At 51.5% G+C, this 26,708-nt stretch overlaps 1 protein-coding gene across 2 annotated transcripts in view; it reads left to right on the top strand.

Annotated features, from left to right (window-relative positions):
- CAPZB (capping actin protein of muscle Z-line subunit beta) overlaps nucleotides 1-26,708 on the top strand; it is a 151,038-nt gene that overhangs the window by 116,411 nt on the left and 7,919 nt on the right. For both annotated transcript variants that reach the window (XM_017506067.2, XM_017506059.2), the window contains exons 5-6: nucleotides 16,597-16,738; nucleotides 17,405-17,521. In XM_017506067.2, coding sequence (XP_017361556.1) covers nucleotides 16,597-16,738; nucleotides 17,405-17,521 — 259 coding nt within the window. The remainder of the gene's footprint in view (nucleotides 1-16,596; nucleotides 16,739-17,404; nucleotides 17,522-26,708) is intronic.

Here is a 26,708-nt window from a genome sequence, read left to right as displayed (position 1 = left end):
AAAAAAAAAAAAAAAAAGCACATGTGACAGGAGACACCAGTAAAGAGACAGCCTTGAGGGTCCAGAGATTAGAGCATGGTCCAGGTAACCCACAGCCCACACTGGCCTTCCCAGAGAGCAGGACTTACTGTATCTCCAGAGGCTCCCTCTGCCACCAGAGAGAAATCTTCTTCACTGGATCCTGAGGGAAAGACTTGGATTCTGTCTTCAGGTTTGGGCTTTGATCCCTGGCTCTGTAAAGGCTCTGACTTTGCAGGGAGTTGGACTTAATCATTAGCACATGGAATCAATATCAGAATAATGGAGCTGGGGCCAGGGGAAGGGTTGACCAGCAGGCCTTTCTGGCTTGTAACTCCTTGGAGATGTGGCAGCCCCACTCCCCTGTGGATTGAAAGGGCCAGCAATTGGGAGTGTGACTCCTCAAGGTGGGCAAAAAGCGAGTAGGGGCCTAGGGGCTGAGCCCTGTGTCCTCACAGCTCCCTCTGAAGTCCACTGGCTCCTAGCTTGCCCTGGCCCTGCTGGGTCCCTGTGGCACTCTCACTTCCAGGTCCCTTCCATACTGATGATTCCCTTCTCTGCCATCCTCAGGGTCAGATAAGGATCATAGTGGTACTTTCCCTATGAGAATAACTGTCAAGCCACTGTTGATGGCACTAGCCAAACAGCCTTGTTTTTAGATTGAAAGAGCCAGTTTGTGCAAATGCTTAGAGATGACAAGCACGTTTTGCTGGAGTGCTGGGGCTGGGCGAGGGCATTATCTGCCCTCAAGTCACCTCCATTTTCATCACTTCCCTTCCCCAGCCAGGCCACATACCTGGTGCCCAACATCTAAGCTATGGTCTCTCCCAAGCCCTGAGATGGTTTTCGACCTGTAATTGATGGGCCCTGCTCATCCAAGGGATGTCATGAGAACTGAGTGCCAAGGCAGAGGGAAAGGCAGTGGAGCGGGTCAACTCGCTGGTGGCTGGCCCAGAGGATGTCTTGACATTCCTTCTCGGGACAGCCAACTCTGCTTTCTTAGGTCCAAGCCTAGTCTAGCTCATCAGTCGCAAAACCTCGTCTTTTGACCTAAGTGATCTTTCTTGGGAGAGACTTAAAAGTGGAGACTTCAGGGCCGGGCGCAGTCACTCACGCCCGAAATTCCAGCACTTTGGGAGGCCAAGGTGGGTGGATCCCCTGAGGTCAGGAGTTTGAGACCAGCCTGGCCAACATGGCAAAACCCTGTCTCTTACCAAAAATACAAAAATTAGCTAGGTGTGGTGGCAGAGGCCTGTAATCCCAGCTACTCGGGAGGCTGAAGCAGAAGAATCGCTTGAAGCTGGGAGACGGAGGTTACAGTGAGCCAAAATTGTGCCATTGTACTCCAACCTGGGCAACAGAGTGAGACTCTGTCTCAAAAAAAAAAAAAAAAAAAAAAAGTGGAGACTTTGCTGTGGGTTAGGCATCAGCAGCTGTCAGAGGAACATCTTGCTGGCGTGAGCGACCAGTGGGCTGCCATGAACCCCAAGATGAACACTTTGATTTTTTAGGTTAGTAGTGAAGACAGGAAACCTTCCCTGCTCGAGCTTTCACATCATGTCTGGCCCTGGCCTCTGCCAGCCCCAGGTTCTGCCTGGGACCAGATGTTCTGACCAGAGGGCTGGCACCGCCTTCTTCCAAAGATGATTACTCCCATCTGTGCCAGACATCTCGCCCCATGCTCTGCAGTCCTCGGCTCTTGGCTTGGAGCAGATAATACCTTCAAACATGCGGTTGTAATTTATTGGCCTTATAGTTAATTTTAGTGGGTGTGCAATTGATTGAAATCAAAGCCTAATGAAGGCTGGAGTCTTGAGGGGTGGAGGAGCAGGGTGGGAGGGCATTTTGTGTTCTTCCTTGCCTCAGTTCCAAGATAATCTTCAAAAGCTTTCATTAGCTTTTCCAATCAGCCCTCCTAGTCTGGAAAAAGTTTATAGAGTGAAACAAGGCTGGCGCCCCTGTGGCAGTCCCAGGGCCCAAGGGCCTCTCCAGGAGTGGAGCAGCCCAGAGCATGGTGGATGGGCTCCCCCCAGGCTCCCCAGCACCTGTCCCCTCTCTGGGCCGTGTCAGAACTGCAGCTGTTCTCCTTTCCGCCAGTCTCTGTCCCTCTGGTCAGAGGATGTTTGAGGAACGTTGGCCCAGGAAGGGCAGGACGTCCGTGTTCACATGTGAGAAATGTTCGCACCTGATTTCCTGGGTTCTTGAAACTGCAGGTTCCCAGCCCCGGGGCCCTCAGGGCACCCCTTCCTCGGGACATGAGCGTGGAGGAACTGTGGGCAGTGGCAGAGATTTTCAAGGGAAATAGTGCAGAAGTATAAGCAGGAAGCTGAGGTGCTGGGGCACTTCCCAGGCAGAAGGCACCACTACCTCCTGCCAGAAGCCTCTAACCCTTACCAGTGTCTGAGGCCTGGCCATGGAAGGGAGAGGACCTCAGCTTTAAAGACCTTTGGACTGGATTCTCTGTCTTTGTTTACTGACCAACTGTGGAGTTAGTTTATCTCTCTGAGCCATTTCCTTACCCTGAGGGGGCACTCAGTGACACACTGTGCATCAGGCTTCTGCTGCACTCTCTCCTTGCATCCACCCAGCACCTTCCAGGGTGCTGGGTGACAGGGCTCTTTTAACTGTGCAACTGGTATCCGTATATGCATCTTACATTGGGTGTGTTTATGATCACAGATACGGGGCTGTTTGGGTGGCAGACCTGCTGAGGTAGCAGGTTTCATGGTCGTGCAAGAAGGCTGTGGGTGTGGGGTGTGGCTCTGCCAGCACCTCCCACAGCAAGGCCTCCAGGAAATCTCTGTCTTGAAAATGAATTAATGATTCCTACTCAGTCCACATCATCAGGGTGCAGTGAGGCTGAACAGAGATGCTGGTAGTGCCCACCTGCGGCAACTGGAGAGTCCTTGGGATCAGTCACCAAGTCTTGACTGGGAACCTGCTGGGGACGATGCCATGCGCCCAGGGTCAGTGGCAAACGTGTCAGGCCCAGTCTCTCCCTCGCGGGGCCCATGTTCCAGCACAGGAACGAGTGAACAGATGAACACAATACTTGTACAGTTTGATCAATGCTGCAAAGGAATGAGAGCCGGGTCCTGTGGTGGGGAAGAGCAAAGGGTGTGGACGTTAGGGCAGGCGCTGAGGAAGGAACTGTGGGTCAGTTACTGGGGGATTTGCCAGTTTGCCCTTGAGTGGAGAGAGCTAACAGACCTGACCTGAGACTGCTTACAAGCTTGGCCCATGGCTGGCATCTGTGTGACATCATGGAGCAGAACATTGAAAGCCAGTGTCTGGTTTCTCAGGACCTCAGCCCCGTGCCTTCTCCCTTGGCTTCCTCTGCTCTCTCCTCTTTCACTGCAATAACCCTTGGCCCCAAGGGCAACTTTGTGCCGAGTTCTGTGAGTCTTTGTAGTGAATTATGGAGCCTCTGGTGGTCTTGGGGATCCCGGGCACAGCCCTGTACCCTGGTCAGGGAAGACAGTGCCCTGAGCAGTGGGAACTGCCCGGGCCAAGCCCTGAAGTGATTCCCACTGGTTGTGGGCAGTGAGTGGAGGCCAGAACAGGACAGGGCAGTGGGGAGGGGCGCATAGGCCTGTTGGGCATGGGCTCTGGGTGTCATTCTGGGAACCTTGGGAAGGGTTTGGAAGGTTCCAAGGGCAGGACAGCTCTGATATACATCCTGAGAAGTTCCTCGGAGGTAGTATGGAGGCTGGATTGGAGGGGCCAGGAGCAGGCACAGCCTGATGGCTCAGCTAAGGTGGAGGGCTGCTTCCGGTGGTCTGGCTGAGTGAGCTCTGCAGCTCCAGGTGCCCAGGGTTTTCTGCTGCTTGAAACAGCCAGGCCTGGAGTCAGAGTCCCATTGGGAGGTGGACAGAGTAAGGGCAGTAACGGGGAATGCTTATGAGTGTCCTGGAGCTGCAAGGATGGTTTGGTTGGGCACCTGCTCCTTCACTGCCTGCCCCTCCAGTGAGGTCTGTGTTCTCGTTTCCAGGCCTCCGGAAGGATCCTGTGACCGGCACCACTGGCCACACATCTTGCACTCAGGGATGGCAGGGTAGAGCCAGGTCATCTCTGGTTTCTGGCATGTCCGCAGGGTAATTAGCCCTTGGGTTTGAACATGTTTGTGTCTTCAGCCATGTGTCCACAGGGCCTCTGAGAACCCGCCCTGCCTGCTATGGGACACGGGCTTGCCACTGCCTAGGGCTTGTGAGAAAATACCAGAAGCATTTAATGGGGAAACCCAAGCCCACCTCAGTTGTGTTGTTTCCACGGAGTAGGGAGAAGGGTCTGGAGAAACCTCAGCTTTGGGGGAGTAGAGCTGGGCCTGCTCCTTGCTCTTGAAGTGAGTTTCAGCTCTTTCGTGATCACTGCTCCCAGTCGGGGTGTCTGCTGCAGTTATCAGGCCCCTGAAGAGTTGGGTCTAGACAGGCTTGCATGCTGCCCCCTGTCCTGGGGGGTCCCCTTTCATCTGGCATCCTAGGGCTTTAGACCAGTGTCTGGTTGCTGTGGCATGCGAGGTCTGATTTTCATCTGCTGAAAAAAAATTAAATGGAAAACAGGAGGGTACAGGAAACAAGTTTGCTTATAAACATGATCCCCGAGTCAGCATCAGGGACTCTGATGCCTCCAGAATTCTTGACTTCCTCTAACCAGATGTCACACAGTCACGCTTTAGTTTGTGCAGTTGCACGTGCTGGAGGGAACCCCGCTGCTGGAAGCAGGGACTAGCTCCCTCCCTTGGTCAAGTCCCCCATCCTGCCAGAGACCCTGTACTCCCCTCGCTGAGATGCTTCCCGGGCTTCTGTGATGGAAAGCTGTTTTGTGCAAGTATCAAGAATAGGCGGGTGTGGCTCACACCTGTCATCTCAGTGTCTGGGGCCTATGGTGGGAGGATCACTTGAGCTCAAGAGCTAGAGGCTGCAGTGAACTGCAATCGCACCACCACACTCCCACCTGGGTAACAGAGGGAGACCCCATCTCTAATTAAAAAAAAAAAAAAAAAAAAAAAAAAAAAGGCATTCTTGCAGTGACCCAGCCAGCAGCCCCAGTTGCCTCACTCAGGCAGAGAACCTTCCAAATCCCCAGTACAGGGTGCTCAGGGCATGTCCCCGATTCCTGGTCACCCAGTAGTTTCCCTTTTCAACTCTAACTCTCTCCACTTTTTTTTTTTTTAAGAAAGGAAGGGAGGGAGGTATAGAAGGAAAGAAGAAAAATGGAGATGGTGGGGGGGTCTCACTGTGTTGCCCAGGCTGGTCTCAAACTCCTGGCCTCAAGTGATCCTCCCATCTTGGCCTCCCAAAGTGCCGGGATTATAGGCATGAGCCACTGCACTCAGCCTGACTTTCTCCACTTTGGGGCAGCTTTGTGTTCAGTCGTGTGGCTTCATACATGGATCTAACCTTCAGGCTGACTCTGTTCTGTCCACCTGCACTCCATCCCTCCACACAGCTGGCATGTCTCAGGGTGGCCAGGCAGCCTGGCATGGGGCAGAACATGGGCACTGGGGCCAGCCAAGCCTGACATCTACCCCCAGATCCCTGCTTCTCAGCCTGTGACTTGGGCGCATTCCATATCTCTCTGGGTTACGGTCTTCTTAAATGTAAAAAAAAGATCTGCAGGCCATGTGTGGTGGCTCACGCCTGTAATCCCAATCTCAGCACTTTGGGAGGCCTAGGTGGGTGGATCACCTGAGGTCAAGAGATCAGGACCATCCTGACTAATACAGTGAAACCCCATGTCTACTAAAAATACAAAAAATTAGTCGGGCGTGGTGGCACCCGCCTGTAGTCCCAGCTACTCGGGAGGCTGAGGCAGGAGAATCACTTGAACTGGGAGGTGGAGGTTGCAGTGAGCTGAGATCTCGCCACTGCACTCCAACCTGGCGACAGAATGAGACTCCGTCTCAAAAAAAAAAAAAAAAAGAGAGATCTGCAAAGCCCATGACACAGTATGAGTTCTCGACAGTGGCAGCGCTTTGGGTGAGAAGGATGAGTTGGAAGCTCAGAAAGCCTTGACTGTTGACGGCTCATTGAGGTAACTGCATGGGGCCGGCGGTGTTTTCACAAGTAGTCCAGAGGGCAGAAGGTGGTTGCAGTGGTGCTGAGTGTGGACAGTTTGGTCAGATCCCAGAGCCAGATAGCCGGCCCCTGCAGTGGCACCATTGTTTCCAGAGAGGCCTTCATTATTTCTCTTTAAGTAAAGAAATAAAAGCCTCATAAAAGAGAGGCTGTAAAGCGCAGCAGCCGCAGTCCAGATGTGCACTTATAAGTGCAACTGGCATGAAACTCGCACATGCCTAAGCTGATTGGTATGTTGACTCGGGGGATTGTTGCACCTGTGTGTACTGGAAGACATTTCCGCTGAATACCTGTCCCGTGTCCACAGGCAGCCTCTGGGCTATGTTCCCTAAACCATGGTGAAAACAGCTGGTCTCAACACACAAACAAGGGTGGTCGAGTTTCAGCATCAGCTCTGGACATGGCCCGCCCAAAGTCAAGTGTTGATATTTCTCCGTTTTGTGTGGAGCCTGTGCCTGTGGGTGCGGAACCGCTCCCAGTAAGCAGCACTTCGTGTTTCTGAGGGACGCTTCCGAGGCAGTTCAGAACACGTCGAGGCTGCCTTCTCCTCCCCTCTGCTCAGAAAGTAAGGGCCTGGTAGAAACCAACAGCCACCACTTGTTGAGTGCTTGCTCTGCCAGGCGCCATGGCAAGTGCTTGCCCGTCTGCTTTTTTTCTTGTGATCTTCTCTCATGTCTTCTCATGCCTGTGTGCCAGATGCATCTTGAGTGCAGACTGGTACAACCAGTGTAAGGAAGAGAAGCCACGCTCTCCAGCCCCTCGTGTGCCATCTGCAGCTCTCTGGACTTTGCAACGTTGTGCCCACTGGGCAGCGCCCACGCCCACCCATTGGACAGGGGATGCCCTCGGCTTCTTCTTGAAGTTGGCCACATGGCAGCCAACAGAGCAAAAAGGAATGTTGGTCTACGCCACGAGGAAGGGGGCCAGGTTTTAGATGCCTCCCTGAGCAGATTGGAGAGTTTTCTCTTTTTCCTGGGGTGGAGTTGAATTGTTCCCACCTGTGAATACCAGGTATCCATTTTGTTGTAAGCATGTTAAGGATGATCAGAAAAACAAACTACTGCTGAGAGCTGGGGATTTTCATTTCTTTTTTACCCTAGGAGGGAACAAAAAGGCATTGTTTTGGGGCCAGAACCTCAGCTGCCAGGGAATGGCTGTGCCTCTGCATTTTATTCTCTTCCTCTTTGCCACAAAATCAGCCGTGGGGCTTGGGAGTTTCTGTTTGTTTGTTTGTTGTTGTTTCTTTTGAGACTGAATTTTGCGCTTGTTGCCAAGGCTGGAGTATAGTGGCGCCATCTCAGCTCACTGTAACCTCCACCTCCCGGGTTCAAGCAATTCTCCTGCCTCAGCCTCCTGAGTAGTTGGGATTACAGGCGCCCAACACCACGCCTGGCTAATTTTTGTGTTTTCAGTAGAAACAGGGTTCACCATGTTGGCCAGGCTGGTCTCAAACTCCTGACCTCAGGTGATCTGCCTGCCTCGGCCTCTCAAAGTGCTGGGATTCCAGGCGTGAGCCACCATATCCAGCCAGGAGTTTGTTTGAACTAATGCCTGTATAACCTTGTCTTCGTCATGACCAAGCGCCACTTACAGCAAAAAGTGTCCCTCATGATCATTTATTTGTGTATATATATGTATATTTTGAGACAGGGTCTTGCTGTGTTGTGTATGTGTGTGTGTGTGTGTGTGTGTGTGCATGTATATAAAATGTGTGTGTGTGTGTGTGTGTGTGTGTGTGTATATATATATATATATTTATTTATTTTTTTTTTTTTTTTAAGACAGGTCTTGCCAGAACTCCTGGGCTCAAGTGATCTCCCACCTTGGCCTCCTAAAGTGCTGGGATTATAGGCATGCTTCACCACGCCCGGCCTAAGACCACTTATTTGTCTCAGGTCTTGCTGCTACTCCTTGGTGAGAGATACCAGAAACAGAACACACCATACATGTGCTGGAAAAACATAGGGTCAGAAAAGGAAGAATCTCGTGGAGTCTTGCACATTGGAGCCATTTGAGGGACCAAGTCCCTAGCTTAGCACCAGATCACAGAGGAACTGCTTTTTTCAGTTATACCAACATTTTAAAATTTTTAGTCTGAACTCTTCAGTCAGCCCCACCTCCTGTGTACCCTTCTACCTCTCCCTTATCACCCTAGCAGGTCCCTTCGACTCAGTCAAGGCTGTGGGCATTTCCATCTCTATGCTGACTGTCGACCTGGAACTCAGTGACATCCTCACTTCTACGGTCTCCTGCTTTCACATCTACTCCTGTGCATAAAGACCCCTGGGGAAGAGTGGCTTGGATAGAATACAGATCACGACAAACTCAGAATCCCAAAAGAGACGTGGAAATGTTGAAGGCATGTCTATGAGAGTGATCTGTAACAGATTTGAGTGGAAGGTGATGTTCTCGGGTCCAGTCTACCAAGTTCTCAAGTCCAGGATGTGAGAGGCAATTTCATGGCAACATATAAGAAAAAATATTCAGCTGTGCATGGTGGCTCATGCCTGTAATCCCAGCACTTTGGGAGGCCAAAGTGGGAAGCTTACTTGAGCCCAGGAGTTCAAGACCCACCTGAGCAACATAGCGAGACTCTGTCTCTACAAAAAATTTTAAAATTAGCCGGGTATGGTGGCATGCATCTGTAGTCCCAGCTACTGAGGAGGCTGAGGTGGGAGGATCACTTGAGCCCAGAAGGCCAAAGTTGCAATGAGCCATGGTCATGCCATTGAACTCCAGCCTGGGCAAGAGCACGAGACCCTGTCTCAAAAAAAAGAGAGAAAAAAGAAAAAAATTACTCCATTTGAGATGACCACAAGTTAGTTTGTGTCAGCCTGAATTAGGTGTGATTGCTGTGAAAGCTAATCGGGCCTTGAGTGCTGGAGGGAAGAGTAGCCTGTTTGCCAAGAGATGTGCTGGTCTCTGCTCTGCATAGGTTAACACTTAGTTGGGACATTGTTTTCTGTTCTTTCTGTTTGTTTTGTTTTGTGTGTGGGGGGTGGGGGGATAGAGACGACGTTTCTCCATGTTGGCCAGGATGGTCTCGATACCTTGACCTCGTGACCCATCCACCTTAGCCTCCAAAAGTGCTGGGATTCCAGGTGTGACCGGTCCACTGCGCCTGGCCAACACTTAGTTGGGGCATCATTTTCTGTTCTTTTAAGAAGGATATTGGCAACCCGGAGCATAAACAAGGTATTGAGTCATATGAGGAATAACATAAGGATGAGAAGGCCAGAAGAGAGAAAGCTTGGAGTTCATGTAAGCCAGTTTTAAATGCTTGAAAGGACTATACGAGGAAAGTGTGTTAAGTTCTTGTTTCATGTGATTCCAGAAGGCAGTAGTGAGAAGTTTTCACTCAAGTCCGGAGAAAACTATGAGTTGTTCAGAACAGAAATGTTTTTGCCTCGGGAATGTAATGAGTTTGCCATCACTGGAGGTGTGTAAGCAGAGGTTTGACAGAGACTTAAGATGTTAGGAACCTGCTCTGTGGTGCTCAGTCAGCCTCATACAGGCCCTGATGCAACCACCAAATCCTGGAATGTCAGAGCTGGGAGAGACCCTCTATACTGGGCTCTGATCCAGCTCTTTGATTTTACAAATAAAAAGGTTTTTTGCACTATGTTGGTGCCAAATAAATACTCCTTTGTCGTTCACTGGGCTTTATTCAGTGAAGTTGACTACAGGAAAAAGCCCATTCCAGCATCTATGGAGCTTACCTTATGATGCCCCTAACTTGGCTCCATCTGTGGGTGCTGCCTATGCCTCAGTGTCACAGATGGTCTCAGGCCAGACGTCCAAGTCCTGTGAGTGTGGCCCAGCCCGCTAACAGCCAAAAGGTTGTGTCTCAGTGAGCTTGTGCTGGAAAGCCCCACTCCCAGCAGGTCTGCCCTGGCCTTGGTTCTTGTGGCATGTGACTCATTACCTGTTGGAAGCCAGCTCTTCTCCCGGGGGTGATTTGAAAGGAAGGAGGAAAGGCCCACTTCAAAGCCCCTACCACTCCCATTTTCCCTGTTACATTTGCAGCCCAGTGTTGGCCAGGCCTGGGAACTGGGTAATTTCTAGTTACAGCTCAGATTCCCGGAACAGGTTTCCATCCCAGGTCTCCACGCATGCCTCAGCTTCAGACACTCCATAAAGCTTTTGGAGCTGAAATCTTTTTTCTTTTCTTTTTACTTTTGTGAAGTAGGTCATTTTGAGTGTGAAGTATTATGTTTTGCCTTTTTTCTCCTTACCCCCAGAAGTCCTGTGGTTGAAAAGTTACGGACATAGAATCTATATACGCGACTATGGCATTATTCAACTGGAAGAGTGATTTTCAGGGAAAAACAACCTTAAAAACTCTGAGAAGAGAATTACTGGCATATTAGGCTTTTAGCCGATCCATGTTTAGGGACCAAGGTGATGATAGAGGAAAACCCAACCAGATGTTTAATTGTAATCAGCTGTGCTGATAAACAGCTGGCCTCATGGGAAGGCCTTGCCCTTGGCTCCTGGCTCCTTCAGCTCAGAGGTGCCCTCTGGTTTGCCAGTCTCCTGGAGTTTTGAAACCTATATATCTGCCTGTTGTGATCAGCATAATTTCACATGGTAGGACTTACAGAGCCAACTCAGAGTGGCTTAGTCCCAGCTGACCAAATGCTCTGCCATTCTGTTTGCCTTTAAAATGTTAATCTTTGCTGGGTGAGCTGGCTCATACCTGTAATCCCAGCACTTTGGGAGGCCCAGGAAGGTGTTTGAGACCAGCCTGGGCAATGTAGCAAGACTCTACAAAAAAATAAAAAATAAGTAGCCATGCATGGTGGTGCACACCTGTGGTCCCAGCTACTTTGGGAGGCTGGGGAAGGAGAATCACTTGAACCCAGGAAGTCAAGGCTGCAGTGAGCCATGATTGTACCACCACACTCCAGCCTGGACATCAAAGTGAGACCCTGTCTCAAAAAACTAAAACAAAACAAAATGTTAATCTTTGTTAGGAAAGTCTTAAAAGCCACCAGGACCATTGGTAAAATGGATGACACTCAGTTGAAGGAGTTAGCTCTTTGGCAGACACCAGCAAACAGGTGACTCCAGCACTTTGCTCCCAGTCATTTCCGGGTGGATCTGTCATTTCACCCCCTCCCCATCTTCCTGGAGCTTCTGAGCCCACCTCTTCACCCCCCAACTTCATGGTTCAACACTTGTCCAAGCAGATTTCTCCGCAGTCTTTCCGAGATAGTCCCTGTCTTGTCCCGGCCACTGGGAGCCCTGATTTGAGTGTGTCATTCAGCCTCTTGACTGTGGGTACTGATTTCAGCCCTATGCTGCTTTCCATTTAGGAAGGAAGCCTAGGAAAAGCCCGTGCTTTTCTCTGTGAGCCTCCATGTTTTATTTTTTTGTAGAGGCTGGCCTTGAACTCCTGGGCTCAAGCAGTCCTCCCACCTCAGCCTCCCAAAGTGCTAGGATTGCAGGTATGAGCTGCTGCACCTGGCCCTGGGCCTGCATGTTTAAAAGAGGTTCTTGACCAGGCGCAGTGGCTCACGCCTGTAATCCCAATACTTTGTGAGACTGAGGCTGGCGGATCACTTGAGGCCAGGAGTTAGAGACCAACCTAGGCAACATGGTGAGACCCCGTCTCTACTAAAAATAAAAAAAAAAATTAGCCAGGTGTGGTGGCAGGCCCCTGGAAGCCCAGCTACTTTGGGAGGCTGAAGCAGGAGAATCACCTGAACCAGGAGGTAGAGGTTGCAGTGCGCTGAGGTCGTGCCACTGCACTTCAGCCTGAGCAACAAAGTGAGACTGTCTCAAAAAAAATAAAATTAAGAGTTCTCCCTTCTGCCTCCTTGATCAGAGACCTCACTGCAGGGACTTTCGGGGCTTTTCCTCGAGCCCAAATCAACCAAGCTGTGGTAGTCAGTCCTGGGCCCATTCCTCCCTCCCTGCAGAGTTGGGAATTTTGAAATTGTCAGGCATGGGCAGGGGCCAAGGCAGGGCGGGTGAATTCTTCTGCAGCCTGCTCTCAGCGCCTGGCCACATTTGATCATTCTCTCACATGGATGTGCGAGGCCTGAGAGTGAGTCGCTGGCGATGGCAGAGCCACCTTATTGGAATAGCATGTTAGCATTTAAACAATATTAATACTATTTGACTCATTAAATATACAAAGGCCAGTTAAAGTGCTTCCATGTGTGGGCTGTTAGTTCTGGCGGGCAACTCCTCAGATGGCTTCATGTGGTTTCAGACAACATTTTAGCACATTCTTAAAATACCCACAAAAGCCTTTATGTAAAAACTCATAAATGCAAACCACATAAAAATTATTTTTTTCCTTGTTTCATGTTGTTATGATCAAAGTACAGTAGGTAAGAAGTAAATTTTCAAAAACGTGTTGTGGTCCCTCTTTAATTAATGCTTCACGCGCAGCGCAAGGCCATAAAGCACGCAGTGGGGGCGCTGTCTGTGCGCCCGGCAGTCACCTCCCACTGAAGGTGTCCGGAGCCGTCCTGACAGCACTTGCCTGAGAGGCCGGTGCTTCCGTGCGATTCTGAAACTGGCCTTAATAATTGGGCAGTCCTCTGCTGCCTTTGTCTCAGAATGTCAGGTTGAGACTTGTGGCTGCTCCAGTCCCTGGAGATCCCTTTTCGTGAATGGAAAGCAAGTCCATTCTTGAATTATTGTGGTGTTTGAGCTGTACCTGCAGGTGCCAGGTCTCAGCACGTCTGACTCACCTCAGAGGGAACACCCCGATTCAGAGAGGGAACAGATTCAAAGCAAGAGACCAACCGCCCCACCTCTAACTCTGCCACCATTGTTTCTTTATTAAAAGTCAGATCGACGGGAAATGAGGATACTACCCAATGGAATATTGTCCTTGCTATTTAAAATGATTATAGAGATCATGTGGCTCCGTGGAAAAATGCACATGATTCCGTGCCAAGTGAAAACAGCCGAATTCAGCGTGGTACTCTTGCTGTGCTCACGGTTATATAAAAATCATGCATCTGGACTGGAAGGGAATTTGGAAAAATCAGATTTATGGGATAAGTTGATTTATGGTATTGTGGGCTAATTTTCAGATTTCCTTTTTTTAAAAAACAATAATGTTCTTGCAGTAAGCTTTTAAGTTGTGGGTAAAAGAATAGTAACCCCACAAAGAGGTCACAGTTGAGCTTGCGTTTTTACCTCCCCTGGCCCCAGCATTTGAAACATTAGACCTGGTCACTGTGGCCCGCCAAGGAAAAGCTGCCCACAGTGGGAGCCAGGCCACGGGGTGGGACGTTGGACTGGAAACGGCTGGTTCCACCTTATAAAACTTTAATGCGGTTGTTTTATTTTTCTGGAAGAAACGGAGCACTCAGGGATGGGTTTGAGGGGAAGCAGCCGTAGGCCACCTGGTGCTTTTGAACTGGTCCCTGGATAGTGTCAACAAGGGCTGTCAGGCCATCGGGATTTGTCCTGGTTCCCCTCCAGGGCAGCCTGATCTGCGTCCCCCCAGTGTCCCAGCACGCAGAAAAGAGCAAGCCATGGGCAGGCATGGCACCGCAGCTCTGCACAGAGCTGTGAAGGAGCGGAAGGATGAAATGCCTGGGCTGCAGGCCTTTCCAGAACGACCAAAGGAAAGAAGGAACGATTGGCCCATCCTTCTTGCCAGCACAAGAAAAGCCACAGTTTTCAAAGTGGGTGTTTCTGTTTTATTTATTTTTATTTTTTGTCCCCCACTGCTTATGTGGGGCTGCTCTCCCTGTAAGCCGACTGAAGGGGAAAACCGTGTGCTAGAACCAACCCGTCTGTCGCCAATATGAAGGGTATGAGCAGGTCTGTTGAGAGCTGCTCTTCCCTCAGTAGTATTGATGTGCCTCGTAAGTTAACTTGAGAGAATCCAGGGGAACAGGCCAGAAAGGCCCACAGAGCCCACGCTGCCAGTCATCTGAGCCCTGCTAAACCCCAGGTCCAGCATGCGCGGTCAGTCCCTCTCCAGGTGTTTCTGGAGCATTCCAGAAGTGCCTGGTCTATCCAGCTCTGTGTGGGGCTGATCCAGACCAGGAAGGCCCTATGGAGGTAGATGGGGCCTTGGGCCCTGGACCAAAACACTCATCTGCTTACCTTCCTTCGCCCTAAGTTAGGGGAATTTGGAGAGAGACTGAAGTAAAGGAAATGATCTTCTGAAGTGGGGTCCCTGAGTGCCAATGTTGGCCAGTTTCCTGGACCTCACCTGTGCCAGCAGGGAGCCCTGGGCCCCACAGGTGTGTCTGTTCATCCAGTGGTCCTTGTCCTCTCGTAGGAAGGGTGCCTGTGCTGCACCTGCCAGAGCCAGACCCTTCCCCACCTGCACAGTGACCAGCGATTAGCTCAGCAGCTGGCAGCGGACACCTCCCTCCCACAGGTGTTCCCTGAGTGACTCTTGTGTCAGCCAGGCAGTCCTGCCTTCATCTGCCTCCTGCAGACTCGCCCATGGGAGGCATGGTGGTGAATTCAGTTTGATAGCTTCATCGCAGTGGGCGGTCCAAGAGGGAGGAATGGGGAGATGTAGTCCTACAGCAGGAGCTGGCCTCAGCCTGCCTGAGGGAGCCCTGCAAGGGAGGGCCGAGGGTAGCCCACCTGAATCAGCCCCCTGGGTGCTCCGCAGGTCTGCGGGTTGGAGCGAGGGCAGACCAGCCAGGGCACCCTGTGTCTTACCAACACAAGCAGGAGATTCTCATTCTCCTGGGAGGGTGCCTTGCTTCCTTGATCTGATGGTCTCTTAGTTCCATTACACTCTGGTGTATTCGTGTACTGATTTTTTACAAAAGCTTTTTAGTTTGGAATAGTATGACTTACTGTAAAATTGCAAAAAAAAAAAAGGGGGGTGGAAGTACAGAGAATTCTTGTATACCCATCACCCACATTCTCTAAATATTAGTTTACCATGTGTCTTTTTTGTTATATAATAGCTTTGGTGAGACATAATATATAGATACATGTTAACTTCTAGTACTTAATTTTAATAATGAAAACAATAATGACCATTTGGCAGGTGTCTAGTTTCCTAATTGTTTTTGTCTCTCAACAGCCCCAGAAAGTAGATGAAGTCCCTAAGGCCCATGTTCACACAGCTGGTGCTTTAGTAAATAGTTGTTGGGTGCATGTGTGCCTGAGCATAGCTCATAGCTGGGGGTGCTAGAGCTGTCACTGAGTCTGACTCCCCAAGCCTGTTCCCACCCAGTGCACCATGCTGCCCACCTTCCAAGCTGTGTGGGGCTGAGGGAGTGTGCTCTCAATACACCTGCCACTCTGGGGCTTAATAGGGGTCAGAGAGGCCTCAGACTTTCTGATAAAGATGTGCTCACCATGAGAGATGAGATGGGCCACCACAGTTGGTTATCAGCAGAGATAAGATTCCTCTCTTTGGGACTTAATTGGGATTGGAGAAGCTACAGACTTTCCCCACAAGAAATGAGATTTCGCATGGTCTCTGTTGGTTATCAGCAGCATTTGCGGTTCCCATCAGCTGACCCCACCCCTTGACTCTGCTCATGGCAGCCCCAGTGAGCCACAGTAGTTGACCTGGGTCGGTTGAGTTTGGGATCCCAGACTGATTCCCTGTTTTCATCTGGCCTTTTTTTTCCTTCTTCTATTTGATCATAATTAGAAATGTTTCTGGGCTGGTGGGGGGGTGGCTCACACCCATAATCCCAGCACTGTGGAGGCCAAGGCGGGAGGATCACTTGAGGTCAGGAGTTCCAGAGCAGCCTGGCCAACATGGCAAAACTCCATCTCTACTGAAAATACAAAAATCAGCCTGGTGCGGTGGTACGCACCTGTAATCCCAGCTACTTCGAGAGGCTGAGGCCAGGAGAATCGTTTGAACCTAGGAGGTGGACATTGCAGTGAGCCAAGATGGCGCCAGTGCACTCCAGCGTGGGTGACAAAGCGAGACTTCATCTCAAAAAAAAAAAAAGATGTTTCTGTATTGACTCAGATTTGAGGAGGAAGCTCTGTCTCGAGCTGAGCCCTTCGTTTCCAGCCAGCACTTTGTGGGAAGTTGCTCCAGAAGACCAGCAGGAGCCCTGGTCTTCCGGACTCAGGAGGGATCAGGATATAGGGAGTTTGTTGCTATATTTTCTCATCTGCCCTATAAAATATCCCAAAAGACAGAAATATCGAACAACCGTGGTCACTCCGGTGGCCTGCATGGATTATCACTGGATGTCACTCGCTGTACTGCGTTCTTTATCTGGAAGGAGTGTGACACCCAGAGAGGTTTAGTAATCTAAAGACCACAAAGCTAGAGGAGGTGGCAGAGCCCAAACTCAAATTCATCTTTATGACACTAAACCTACTATTCCCCCAAGGATGCTGCACCACCTCCCCCAGCGAAAGGACGATCAGAACACACCCAAGGATCGGCTCCTACAACCGTTGCAGGGAGGGCCCCAAATCCCAGACAGGTGTTCAGGTGAATCTTTGCTGAGCAATAGCCTGGGACCCAGGCTGATGATCTGTCATTTAACATCTAACAGGCACATTGGCCTGTTTCCTGCAGGTATTTTGAAGGCGGCGTCTCATCTGTCTACCTCTGGGATCTGGATCATGGCTTTGCTGGAGTGATCCTCATAAAGAAGGCTGGAGATGGATCAAAGAAGATCAAAGGCTGCTGGGATTCCATCCACGTGGTGGAAGTGCAGGTACTGCCCCCCAGCAGCTGGTGGCCGGGGCCAATGGGTATAGATGGCACACCAAACAGTGCAGCCCTGCTCTCCAGCAGATGCGGGGGAATGCTATGATCTCTGAACCCCTGATAATTCTGAAAAATGTCTCAAAGCCATTTGGATAAAGATAAGTCAAGATTGCAGTAGTCATTGATGATTAAGTTCCCAAAAGAAATACACAATTAGAAATGTTGTCCCTTTAAAAACCAGTCAGGGTTTTATAAGAAAAATAATATTGTGAGGCTAGGTGCGGTGGCTCATGCCTGTACTCCCAGCAGTTTGGGAAGCTGAGGCGGGCAGATCACCAGAGGTCAGGAGTTCAAGAGCAGCCTGGCCAACATGGCAAAACCCCATCTCTACTGAAGACAAAAAAAATTAGCCAGGTGTGGTGGCAAGACGCCTGTAATCCCAGCTACTTGGGAGACTGAGGCAGGAGAATCACCTGAATCTGGGAGGCGGAGGCTACAGTGTCTAAGATCACACCACTGCACTCCAGCCTGGGCCACAGAGCCAGACTTTGTCTCAAAACAAAGGTAGTATTTTGATAATGACCTAGGAAGGGAGATGTTAGGATAACCCTGAATTTAAGGGGCCACTTCAGGCTCTCCCCCAGCTCAGCAGGTCTCTGTCTTGTCCTTCCAGGAGAAATCCAGCGGCCGCACCGCCCATTACAAGTTGACCTCCACGGTGATGCTGTGGCTGCAGACCAACAAATCCGGCTCTGGCACCATGAACCTCGGAGGCAGCCTCACCAGACAGGTAGAGTTACTGCTCCTAGCCACTTGCCTGTGCCCACCGGTGCTGGCCTCAGTGCTGACCTGCATAGATGAGTGAGCAGGGGCCCCATTTAGGATAAATGTGTTCAGCGAGCTATAAATCCACCATCCAAGTAGGTAGGGCTTCACATTTTCAAATGAAAGCCCTCTAGGCTGTACGTGGTTGCCCACAGCTACCGACACCCTGCTAGCCTTCTGCTGAGGGAGGCCAGGTGCTGGCCGTGGCTCCTCCTTACCCCTCAGGGCCCCACACACCCCCATGCTTCAGGCTCACGTTGTGCTGTAAGAAGCGGTGCATGGCTCTGTTTGCTGTCTCTGTGGCCATTCCCGGCCCATCAGTCAGGCCAGTCTCTGGAAGCCGCTTACCTGCTGCACCTTGCTGCCCTCAGCCTAGTCCAAGGACCAGCATCAGCATCACCAAAGAGCTTGTCAGAAAGGCAGAAATACCTGGCCCCACCCAGACCTGGCAAATCAGGATCTCCATTTTCACAAAATTCTCCAGGTAGTGTGTGCACATTGAAATTTAAGAAGTGCCCTATTGGTTACCTCTCTCTTACCCATCTTTTGTTTGGGTATCACTAGCAACCCTTCTCTATGGCGTTGCTCCCAGGTTCTGTCTGAGGCAAACTTGGACTTGGACTGGAAGGTCCTGCCTCCGCTGAGCAGACTTGCCTGCACTTCTACTGTAGATGCTCCCATAAGCATCTAGGTGGGTTTAAGATCCTTGTATAAGGGTCCATGTTCAGGCCCCTTCAACCCCCATCCCAAGAGAAGGCCTTAACCTTCTGACAGTGCAGTGCCACCAGATGCTTGGCGTGAAGGGGAAAGAGAAAGCACAGACCAAGCACAACTGGGCTTCAGAAGGACCCTGCTTTGCCTTCAGCGAAGTCGGTATCAGCAGAAACCACATGGCCTTGAGAGCCTCAGGAGGGAGCCACTTTGTGAAAGGATGCCCTTCCATTCTCGGTTCCAATGGTCCCTGACTCCACTGTGAGGATTCCTTTTAACGTCAGAGAGCTCTTTCAGTAAGAATTATGCTCTCGATAGCTGTGAATAGAAAAAATATGACCGAATGGATCAAGGTAGTAAATCTTTTTTTTTGGTGAGACAGTGTCTCACTCTGTCACCCAGGCTGGAGTGCAGTTGTGTGATCTTGGCTCACTGCAACCTCCGCTCTGGGTTCAAGCAATTCTCCTGCCTCAGCCCCACAAGTAGCTGGCATTACAGGCACGCACCACCATGCCCAGCTATTTTTCTTTATTGTTAGTAGAGATGGGGTTTCACCCTGTTGGCCAGGCTGGTCTCCAACTTCTGACCTCAAGTGATCTGCCCAGCTCGGCTTCCCAAAGCACTAGGATTACAGGCGTGAGCCACCGCGCCCGGCCCAATGTAGTAAATCTTTTAAGTAAATTTGTATTCTGCTAGTTACAACATCTACATGCATTTAAAAAATATGGTTCAAGGTGAATGACAGCCATCATGCCTGGGGATCCCCTGCCCCCACCTGTAGAAGCTCCGCTGCCTCTCCTGCGTCAGAGGGGCTGGAGGCCAGAAAGGATGTTGGGGTCCTCTTTTTGGCCTCTGGGCAGGGATGTCCCGGTCCCACCCCAGAACTATGCACTAGTGCTCATGGGGGCGCTTTGCCTGTTTGCATGGAAGTGGACTCTGATCTTTCAGGGGCCATTGGCTGGGGAGGAGCAGCCAAACTCCCAGGCAGCCAGCTCTCCTGCAGCTCAAATCCCCCACATCCTGCCACCTGGGGAGTGGGTGGAAAATCCTCTCTGTATCCAGAGACTGCTTCCTGCACCACTTACCGCTCCAGGCTGTTGATAATTCCACCTGGTTTACAGTGACCTGGACAAATATTTAATCCTTAGCCCTCCCAATAGTTTAAATCAGAGCTGTCAGCCCATGGCCAGAGCCTGGTTCTGGCTTGCTGTGAACAGTGTCTCCTGCCAAGCAAGACCCAGGCCTGATGAGTGCCTGTCCTCAGCACACCTCAGCCAGGGCTTCAGACCGTGTTTGCATTGCCTTTTGCTCTTGGGGCTTTAATGAGGAAATTCATGCTCTGTCATCATTCTAATGGCCGATCACATAATTCATTTGAGGTGCATTAAAGCTGGGGCTGGGTTCCAATGTAAGTAACTACAGAAGGGGGAAGGATTGCAATGAGGTAGACAAATCTAAGTTAATGATGCACAGCTTCTGAGCAAACAGGGGAAGTGAGGGTTGCAGAGCTTGGCTACAGGTCCCAGAGGAGCCTTGGGAAAATGGCTGTGCTTGCCTGGCTGGGTGGTGAAGGGCTCTGGGAGAGGTGAGCAGATCAGTGTTAGTGTGAACCTGCATGCTTTGCAGCCTGTCCGCTCTGGTTAGATTCTAAGCAAGGTCCAGTTAGTCCCATTTAACAGGTGAGGAAGCTGAGATTCAAACTCAAATAAATTGCCCATATAACTTTTTTTAAAAACTTTTTTTTTTTTTGAGACGCAGTCTCACTCTTGGTGCCCAAGATGGAGTCCAATGGTGACATCTCGGCTCACCGCAACCTCTGCCGTCCAGGTTCAGGCAATTATCCTGCCTCAGTCTCCCAAGTAGCTGGGATTACAGGCATGTACCACCACGCTTGGCCAATTTTTGTGTTTTTAGTAGAGATGGGGTTTCTCCACGTTGGTCAGGTTGGCCTGGAACTCTTGACCTCAGGTGATCCACCTGCCTCAGCCTCCCAAAGTGCTGGGATTACAGGCATGAGCCACCGCCCCCGGCTTGCCCATATAAATTAAATAGTAAGACGCAAAGCCAGGATGTGAACCCGGATTTGTCTGGTGAGAAAAAAAAATGCTACTTTCTGCCACACCACAACTGTTTTGGTCTTAATTCATCCCCTGTGCCTGCCATTTGATGAGACTGCTAAATAAACAGTCAGATGGAAGTCAGGGGCAGTCAGCTCAGTGTAGACAGGACACTGTCTCTGCAGCCAGCATGAGCAGCTGCAGTGGCCATGTGGCCTTGGAAGCAGGCAGCCTCTGGAAGCAGGGCAACCCTCTAGAGCCCACATGGGGTCGGGGCTCCCTGGGGGTGTGCTGAGCAGCGCCACCCTCTGGGCCCCTCCCGTGGCTGTGCCTTTGTCTTTCAGGATGACCTCCTGCAGAAAGCCACTTGGCCACAAGTGGCCACGGCGGTGTCTTCACTACTAGAAGCAGTCAGGGGGGCTTTGAGGTTTCTAGGGAGTCCAGTGATCTGATGACAGCTGTGTTTTCAGAAGGTGGCTGTGCCAGCGGCCTGGGGAAAGCAGTTAGAGTCATCCAGGAGAGAAGACATGGTGGTCAGTGCAGAAACTGGTGTCTGTCCATCCATCCGAGGCAGGAGGTGGCAGGGACAGAAACAGAGAGCGGCAGGGGAAGAAGGGCGGGCTGGGAGGCGTTCTGGAGCAGAGTGGTCGGACTGGGCCACAACTGAGAGGTGAGGTGGGGTCAGATGAGAGCCCCTCACTCGAGTTCTTCCCTACACAGTCCTCACGACAACCTGGGCTGGGCTTTTCCTCTGGAAACTTGGCCTCATCCAGGTCACCCATGCTCACGTGCCCCACGTGTGTCAGGAAGGAAGGCTGCTTGGTTTTGGAGCCATCTCCCCAGGCCCACAGTGCCAGGCCCTGACCCCAAGAGCCCTCCCAGCCAGCATCAGCACCCTCAGCAAGACCCCGTGGGTTCCCAGTTCTCCCAGCGTCCTGTGACCCAGCCTGCCTCACCTTGGCAGCAGCCACAGCTGCCCTTCCCCGTGTGTGGCCCCGGGCGCACCGTCATCTTCCTGTTTCCCACGGCCCATCTGGGGAAGACCACTGGCTTTGGCTTACTGGCACCTCCAGGGGTCCCTTTTGTGGGCTACCAGGCTGTGCCCCATGCCCACTCGAGTCCCAGTGTAGACAGCTGATGGTAGGCCCGTGGCCGGGGCAGAGCACCACTCTCCTGGGCACGTGTGACAGAGGTGGAGAGCCTGAGCTGTGCTTGCCAGCCAGTGAGGACACAGCTAGCATGCAGCGAGGCCGCGCTCCCTCCCCCAGCCCTGCCTCCCTCACTTTCGCCTTTTATTACTCCCACCCACTACCACCAAAAGACATGTCTAGGGACGTCTGCTGGAAGACAAGGTGAATAGCTAAAGTGTTCTGGCAAATTCCTGCAGCAGTGGGGCTGTCGGAGAGGTGAGCCACAGGTCTCATGGAGGCTCCTTACGGCCAGGTCATACCTTCCTACCAAGGCTTGTGGACATGTGAGGGCTGGCAAGCAGAAGGTGCCCTCCGGCACACTGCCACGTGGGCCCCCGTAGGAAGGCTGTGGAGCAAGTGAAAAAAGGTTGCCAGCCCCGAGTTCCAGAATAGTGAAAAGAAGTCGTACTGAGGGGTCATGTCTCCTGTGTGACAGGAGATGTCGGAAAGAGGCGAGACCATAAATCTCTGAAGAGAAGTCCAAGGTTTCCCATCTGGGGACGAGCCCTGCAGATGTTCGTTTGATATTTTTTCAGCTTCTAAATATTTAGAAATGAAGGTGGAGTGTTTTGCTGAGTGGGGAGATCAGGCGGGTCATTGGCTAGTGAGCCCTCTCTCCCCACTCAGCGGTAGACGCCCACAGTATATCTTCAGGCAGTAAAAGCCCAGCAGAGTCTCTTGCCTGTGTACCCTAGCAGGAATGTCCTCTCTGACTTGTGCTTGGCAGTTAGGCCAGGCAGTATATTTTCGTCACAGGGAAGAAGCCCATCGCCCTTCCAGATGGAGGGAACAAAGGGTGGGCTGGGCCCGACTTGGCATGCCCAGGAGAGCACGCTCGCTGGGGAGGCCTGGTTGCAGCTGCAGACATGCTCCTGGTGTCCCGTGGGGCTCCTGGGTTCAGGGGTGGAGATGCTTGAGCAGCGCAGCTTCGAGGGGCAGCTGGGTTTTTGTCAGATGACCTGGGGTAGAGTGACCAGTGCCTGGCTGAGAAGGAAAGCTGGCATGAGACAGGCTCCCCACAACCATCCCATGCTGTGAAGGGCAGAAACAGGAGGAGAAGGGACCAGAGATCCCTGGCAGGAGGCGGCTGAGGCAGGGATGGACCCTGCTCAGGTTCTCTGAACCCTGGATTGTGGTTTGTCCTTCAGTTTTCTGGTGGACAGAAAGGATGTAGATGAAATTGAGGCAACAGAGAGGTCTCATAAAGGGAAGCAGGTTTCAGAATCACCCAGACCTTGGTTCAGATCCCAGCTCAGGATCTATCCAGCTCTGTGACCTAGACAGACCACTCCACGTCTTTGAAACTCAGTGTTGATAATGCCCATTTTGATGATATGATAATTCCAGCACTTTGAGAGGCCGAGGCAAGAGGATTGCTTGGCCAGGGGTTCGAGACCAACCTGGGCAATAGCTGCACTGTCCCCTCCCCCCAACAAAACAAAAAATTAGCTGGGTGGGGTGGTACCTGCAGTCCTAGCTTCTTGGGAGGCTGAGATGGGAGGATCACTTGAGCCCAGGAGTTAGAGCTTATAGTGAGCTATGATCACATCTCTGCATTCCAACCTGGGCAGGAGAGCAAGACCCTGTCTCTAAAAAAACATAATAAATTTTAATTTTTGTCAAAAAAAAAAAAAAAGGAAAGATCACTGTAGAGTAGAAATAAAAAATGTTTTTACACAGCATTTTATGTTCAATAAATAACTTTTGCCAGGTGTGGTGGCTCATGCCTGTCATCCCAACACTGGGAGGCCATGGCGGGCAGATTGCTTGAGCTCAAGAGTCTGAGACCAGCCTGGGCAACAAAGTAAGACTCCATCTCTACAAAAAAATACAAAAGTTATCCAGGAAAGGCAGCATGCACCTGTAGTCCCAGCTACTCAGGAGGCTGAGGTGGGAGGAAGGCCTGAGCCTGGGAGGCAGAGGCTGCAGTGAGCCATGATAACCAGACCGCACTCCAGCCTGGGCAGCACAGCCAGACCCTGTCTCAAAAAACAATGAAAACAACAACTTTTACTGCTACTATCACATATCTTGCAAGGAGAGACTTTTAGAATATGTACAATTCTAGATTCAAAATTTTCCTAAACCAGGCAACCCTAACTTTCCCTGGGAGGCCGGCTGACCACCATCTTCTGGCCTGGCTGCACATCGAGTCCTGGCTAACCCACAGCGCGGGGTGGCGTCCAGGAGGACGCCAGAGGCCAGAACAGTCGTGGGGATGGAGCTGTGCTAATGACAGTGGGTGACATCTGCCCGTCTGGCAGGCCCCGCCCTGGGCCTTACATTTGTTTATTTAGTGCGAGGTAAAGGCGAGCCTGGGCCCTTTCCTCGGGGGCTGCAGCACAGCAGCTGTGGGGCCTCAGAGCTGTTGAGTGGGGGCCGTGCTGGAACATGCTGCGTGGCAGTGGGAGGTGCAGTATACCCCCCCCGGGGAAAGGCTGCTGGTTTTGGTTTCTAAACCCTTGGCTGTGTTAGGGCCGTGGGGAGGAGGAGAGGTGCCTGCTGGGGATGTGTGGGCCAGGCTCCCGCTTCAGACTCTGTTAGAACCACCTTGTGGAACATCTGTGCAGCCACAGCACATTAAAATGTTTTCCTTCTGGCAGCTACTTTTATAAGGATGTAATAAAATACGCATTGCACAGATCCTTCTATTTTTGGTGGGTCAGTATTGCCAGCGAGCTGACCCTGACCAGGTGTGGAGGGGTGTGGGCAGGCGGGCAAAGGCTATGGAAATGTGGCCGGATGCACTGAGCCCTGTGCCCCTCGCTTCCCAGGTGGCGTCTCCTTCCCAACCCATCCCCTGCGTGGCCATTGACGTGGGCTCAGCTTCCCTACCATGGGCTGGGGCCCCCTGTGTTCTGGGGAGTCCGTCTGCCCCTGGGGACAGTGCTGCACACGGCGAGACCCAGCAGCCTTCTCCACCTGACCTTGTCTACCTTTTGTGGCCAGAGGGTTTCGCCTGTTTGTTGGAAGATAACTTGATTCTGAAACACAAAGATGGGAACCAAGAGGCCGAATTGCTGATGTGACTGGACTTGCCCTGATGACCCCGGGTCTCACTTTGGGCTGTTGGTGTCCATTTAAAATGGGCCCCAAAGTGAGCTCAAAGCCCTCATCCCTTCCCTGGGGTGGCAGGAATCTGCCCGCTGCATGGAGCTGGGGAGGAGAGACTCTGATTTGCTGGAAGGGCCTCATTCATTTCCATCTGACCCCCAGGCTTCCCTGTCTGCAGGGCTGACTCCACCCAGCCCTGAGCCCAGGCACCTCGACCACCTCCACGTAGGGGAGAACACACAATCCCTGGGGGTCGGCATCCAGAAGTTCTTTCTGAAGATGGGTGGATGGAGCCCCTCCCTCCTGAGGGTGCTCCCCAGCTCCTGTTCAGCAGACAGCCCACCGCATTGTCTTAGCAGCAGCGTTTTGCTAGTGGCAGATGATGTTCCACTCCCAAGCAGGTTCTGGACTGTTGCTGTCACCTGGACCTCCTCTTTGTCAGATGCCACCCCCTTTCTCAGACCCCTTGGTGCCATAGAGCACATGGCTTTGTGAGCAGATGCCCGTCAGGGACAGCTCTACCAGAACAGACCGAGCCCAGCCCGGCGAGCTGTGATGTTCTCTCGCTGCTCGGTTCCCCCTCTGCCATCTGCAGCGACATAGGTGAGGTCTGTCCCCTGGCAGACAGCAGGCCTTCAGAGCCCTGCCAGAGTCTCTTAGGTCTCCCTCACACACCCACATCCCCTGTCCCCAGGCCTGGACAGCCCAGTTCTTTCCCATTTCTTGGTGTCAGACCTTTTCAGTAGATGAATTCTAACTTGTTCAAATCTTTTAAAACCCAGTGCCTGAGCAGGGGACAGCAGCACGCACCTGTAGTTCCAGCCATGTGGGAGGCTTAGGTGGAGGGTTTCAGGAGTTCCTGTCCAGCCTGGGTGACAAAGCAAGACTTTGTCTCTTAAAAAAAAAAAAAAAAAAAGCAGTGCCCTAAACAGAATCCAGCCCTGCAGATGTAGCTGGGCCGGGACAGAACAGAGGGAACCACTGCCTTCCCCAGCAAGCGTTGGAACCTGGCGTCAGCAATGTCTTCGTCATGGGATGGGGTGGGAATGCTGCCCTAATCCGGGCACGAGTAACAGTGTCATTTATGCACCTTCATTTTGCACAGAAGCTTTCCTGGCAGCCACATCGCGTCCTGGTCAAACTTGAAATTATCTAAAAACCACACATCTCTTCATAGGATCTGTTTGCAAGTCAGCAGTTCCCCATTTTGTACTCCATGAAATGCGCACCTGAGCCTAAATACCTGGTTTGCATTTGCCCAGGTACATTTAACTGGCGTGCTGAGGTAGGAAGAGCAGAGGTGTCAGAATCTAACAGTGCTGTATGATTCTTGCATCTTTAAGCTTCAGTTTCCTTGGGTTTAAAACAGGGTTCCTAGGAAGATGAGGAAGCAAGGTGGCCGCCGCCTGGCTCTGTTCCCAGTAGCTGCGCTCGCTCTGTAGCTAGCCTGGGTTTCTGGGTTCTGTAGTAACCCTCTGACCATCTCAACCCTTGACACAGTCGATAGGTTGCCGGTAATTCTCTCAGCTGGGCCTTCAGTTAAATCTTGGACAAGCAAATTGACCAAAGGCAGGTAGAGACTGCTACAGGGTGCCACGTCACATATGCAGTGCATACATCGTTCTGTGCCAGTGAGCTGACCCTGACCAGTTATGAAGGGGAGGGGCGGGGGTGGGCAAGGGGACTGGAAACGTGGTCAGCAGGCCTCCACCATGCCCCTCCTCTCAGCCACAGGAGCAGGATGGTAGATGGGAACCTGCCAGAAGGATGCAATCCTATTTAAGTAGTTCTGTTTTCCTCCAGCCCAGCATCCAAACCAAAACAGGAAAAAAGGTGTTCTCGTGGAAGGGCTTGTTCACAGTGAGCCTGGCTGGCTCCTCGTGATCTCTGACTTTAAAACGTGTCAGCATATGATTTTAACAAGACCATCACAAATTGTTATCTGGATCTGTTTCAAGCTAGCATTTACTTGGCAGAGTTTATTCTTCCTTATTTGACAAAAGTCAGGTCGGCCGGGCACAGTGGCTCATGCCTGTAAAACCCAGTACATTGGGAAGCCAAGGCAGGTGGATCACCAGAGGCTGGGAGTTCAAGACCAGTCTGGCCAACATGGTGAAACCCTGTCTCTACTAAAAATACA

Source organism: Cebus imitator, unplaced genomic scaffold (assembly GCF_001604975.1).
Source record: "Cebus imitator isolate Cc_AM_T3 unplaced genomic scaffold, Cebus_imitator-1.0 Scaffold15, whole genome shotgun sequence".
Classification (NCBI taxonomy): Eukaryota; Metazoa; Chordata; class Mammalia; order Primates; family Cebidae; genus Cebus; species Cebus imitator.
This window is presented reverse-complemented; position numbering and strand designations above follow the sequence as displayed.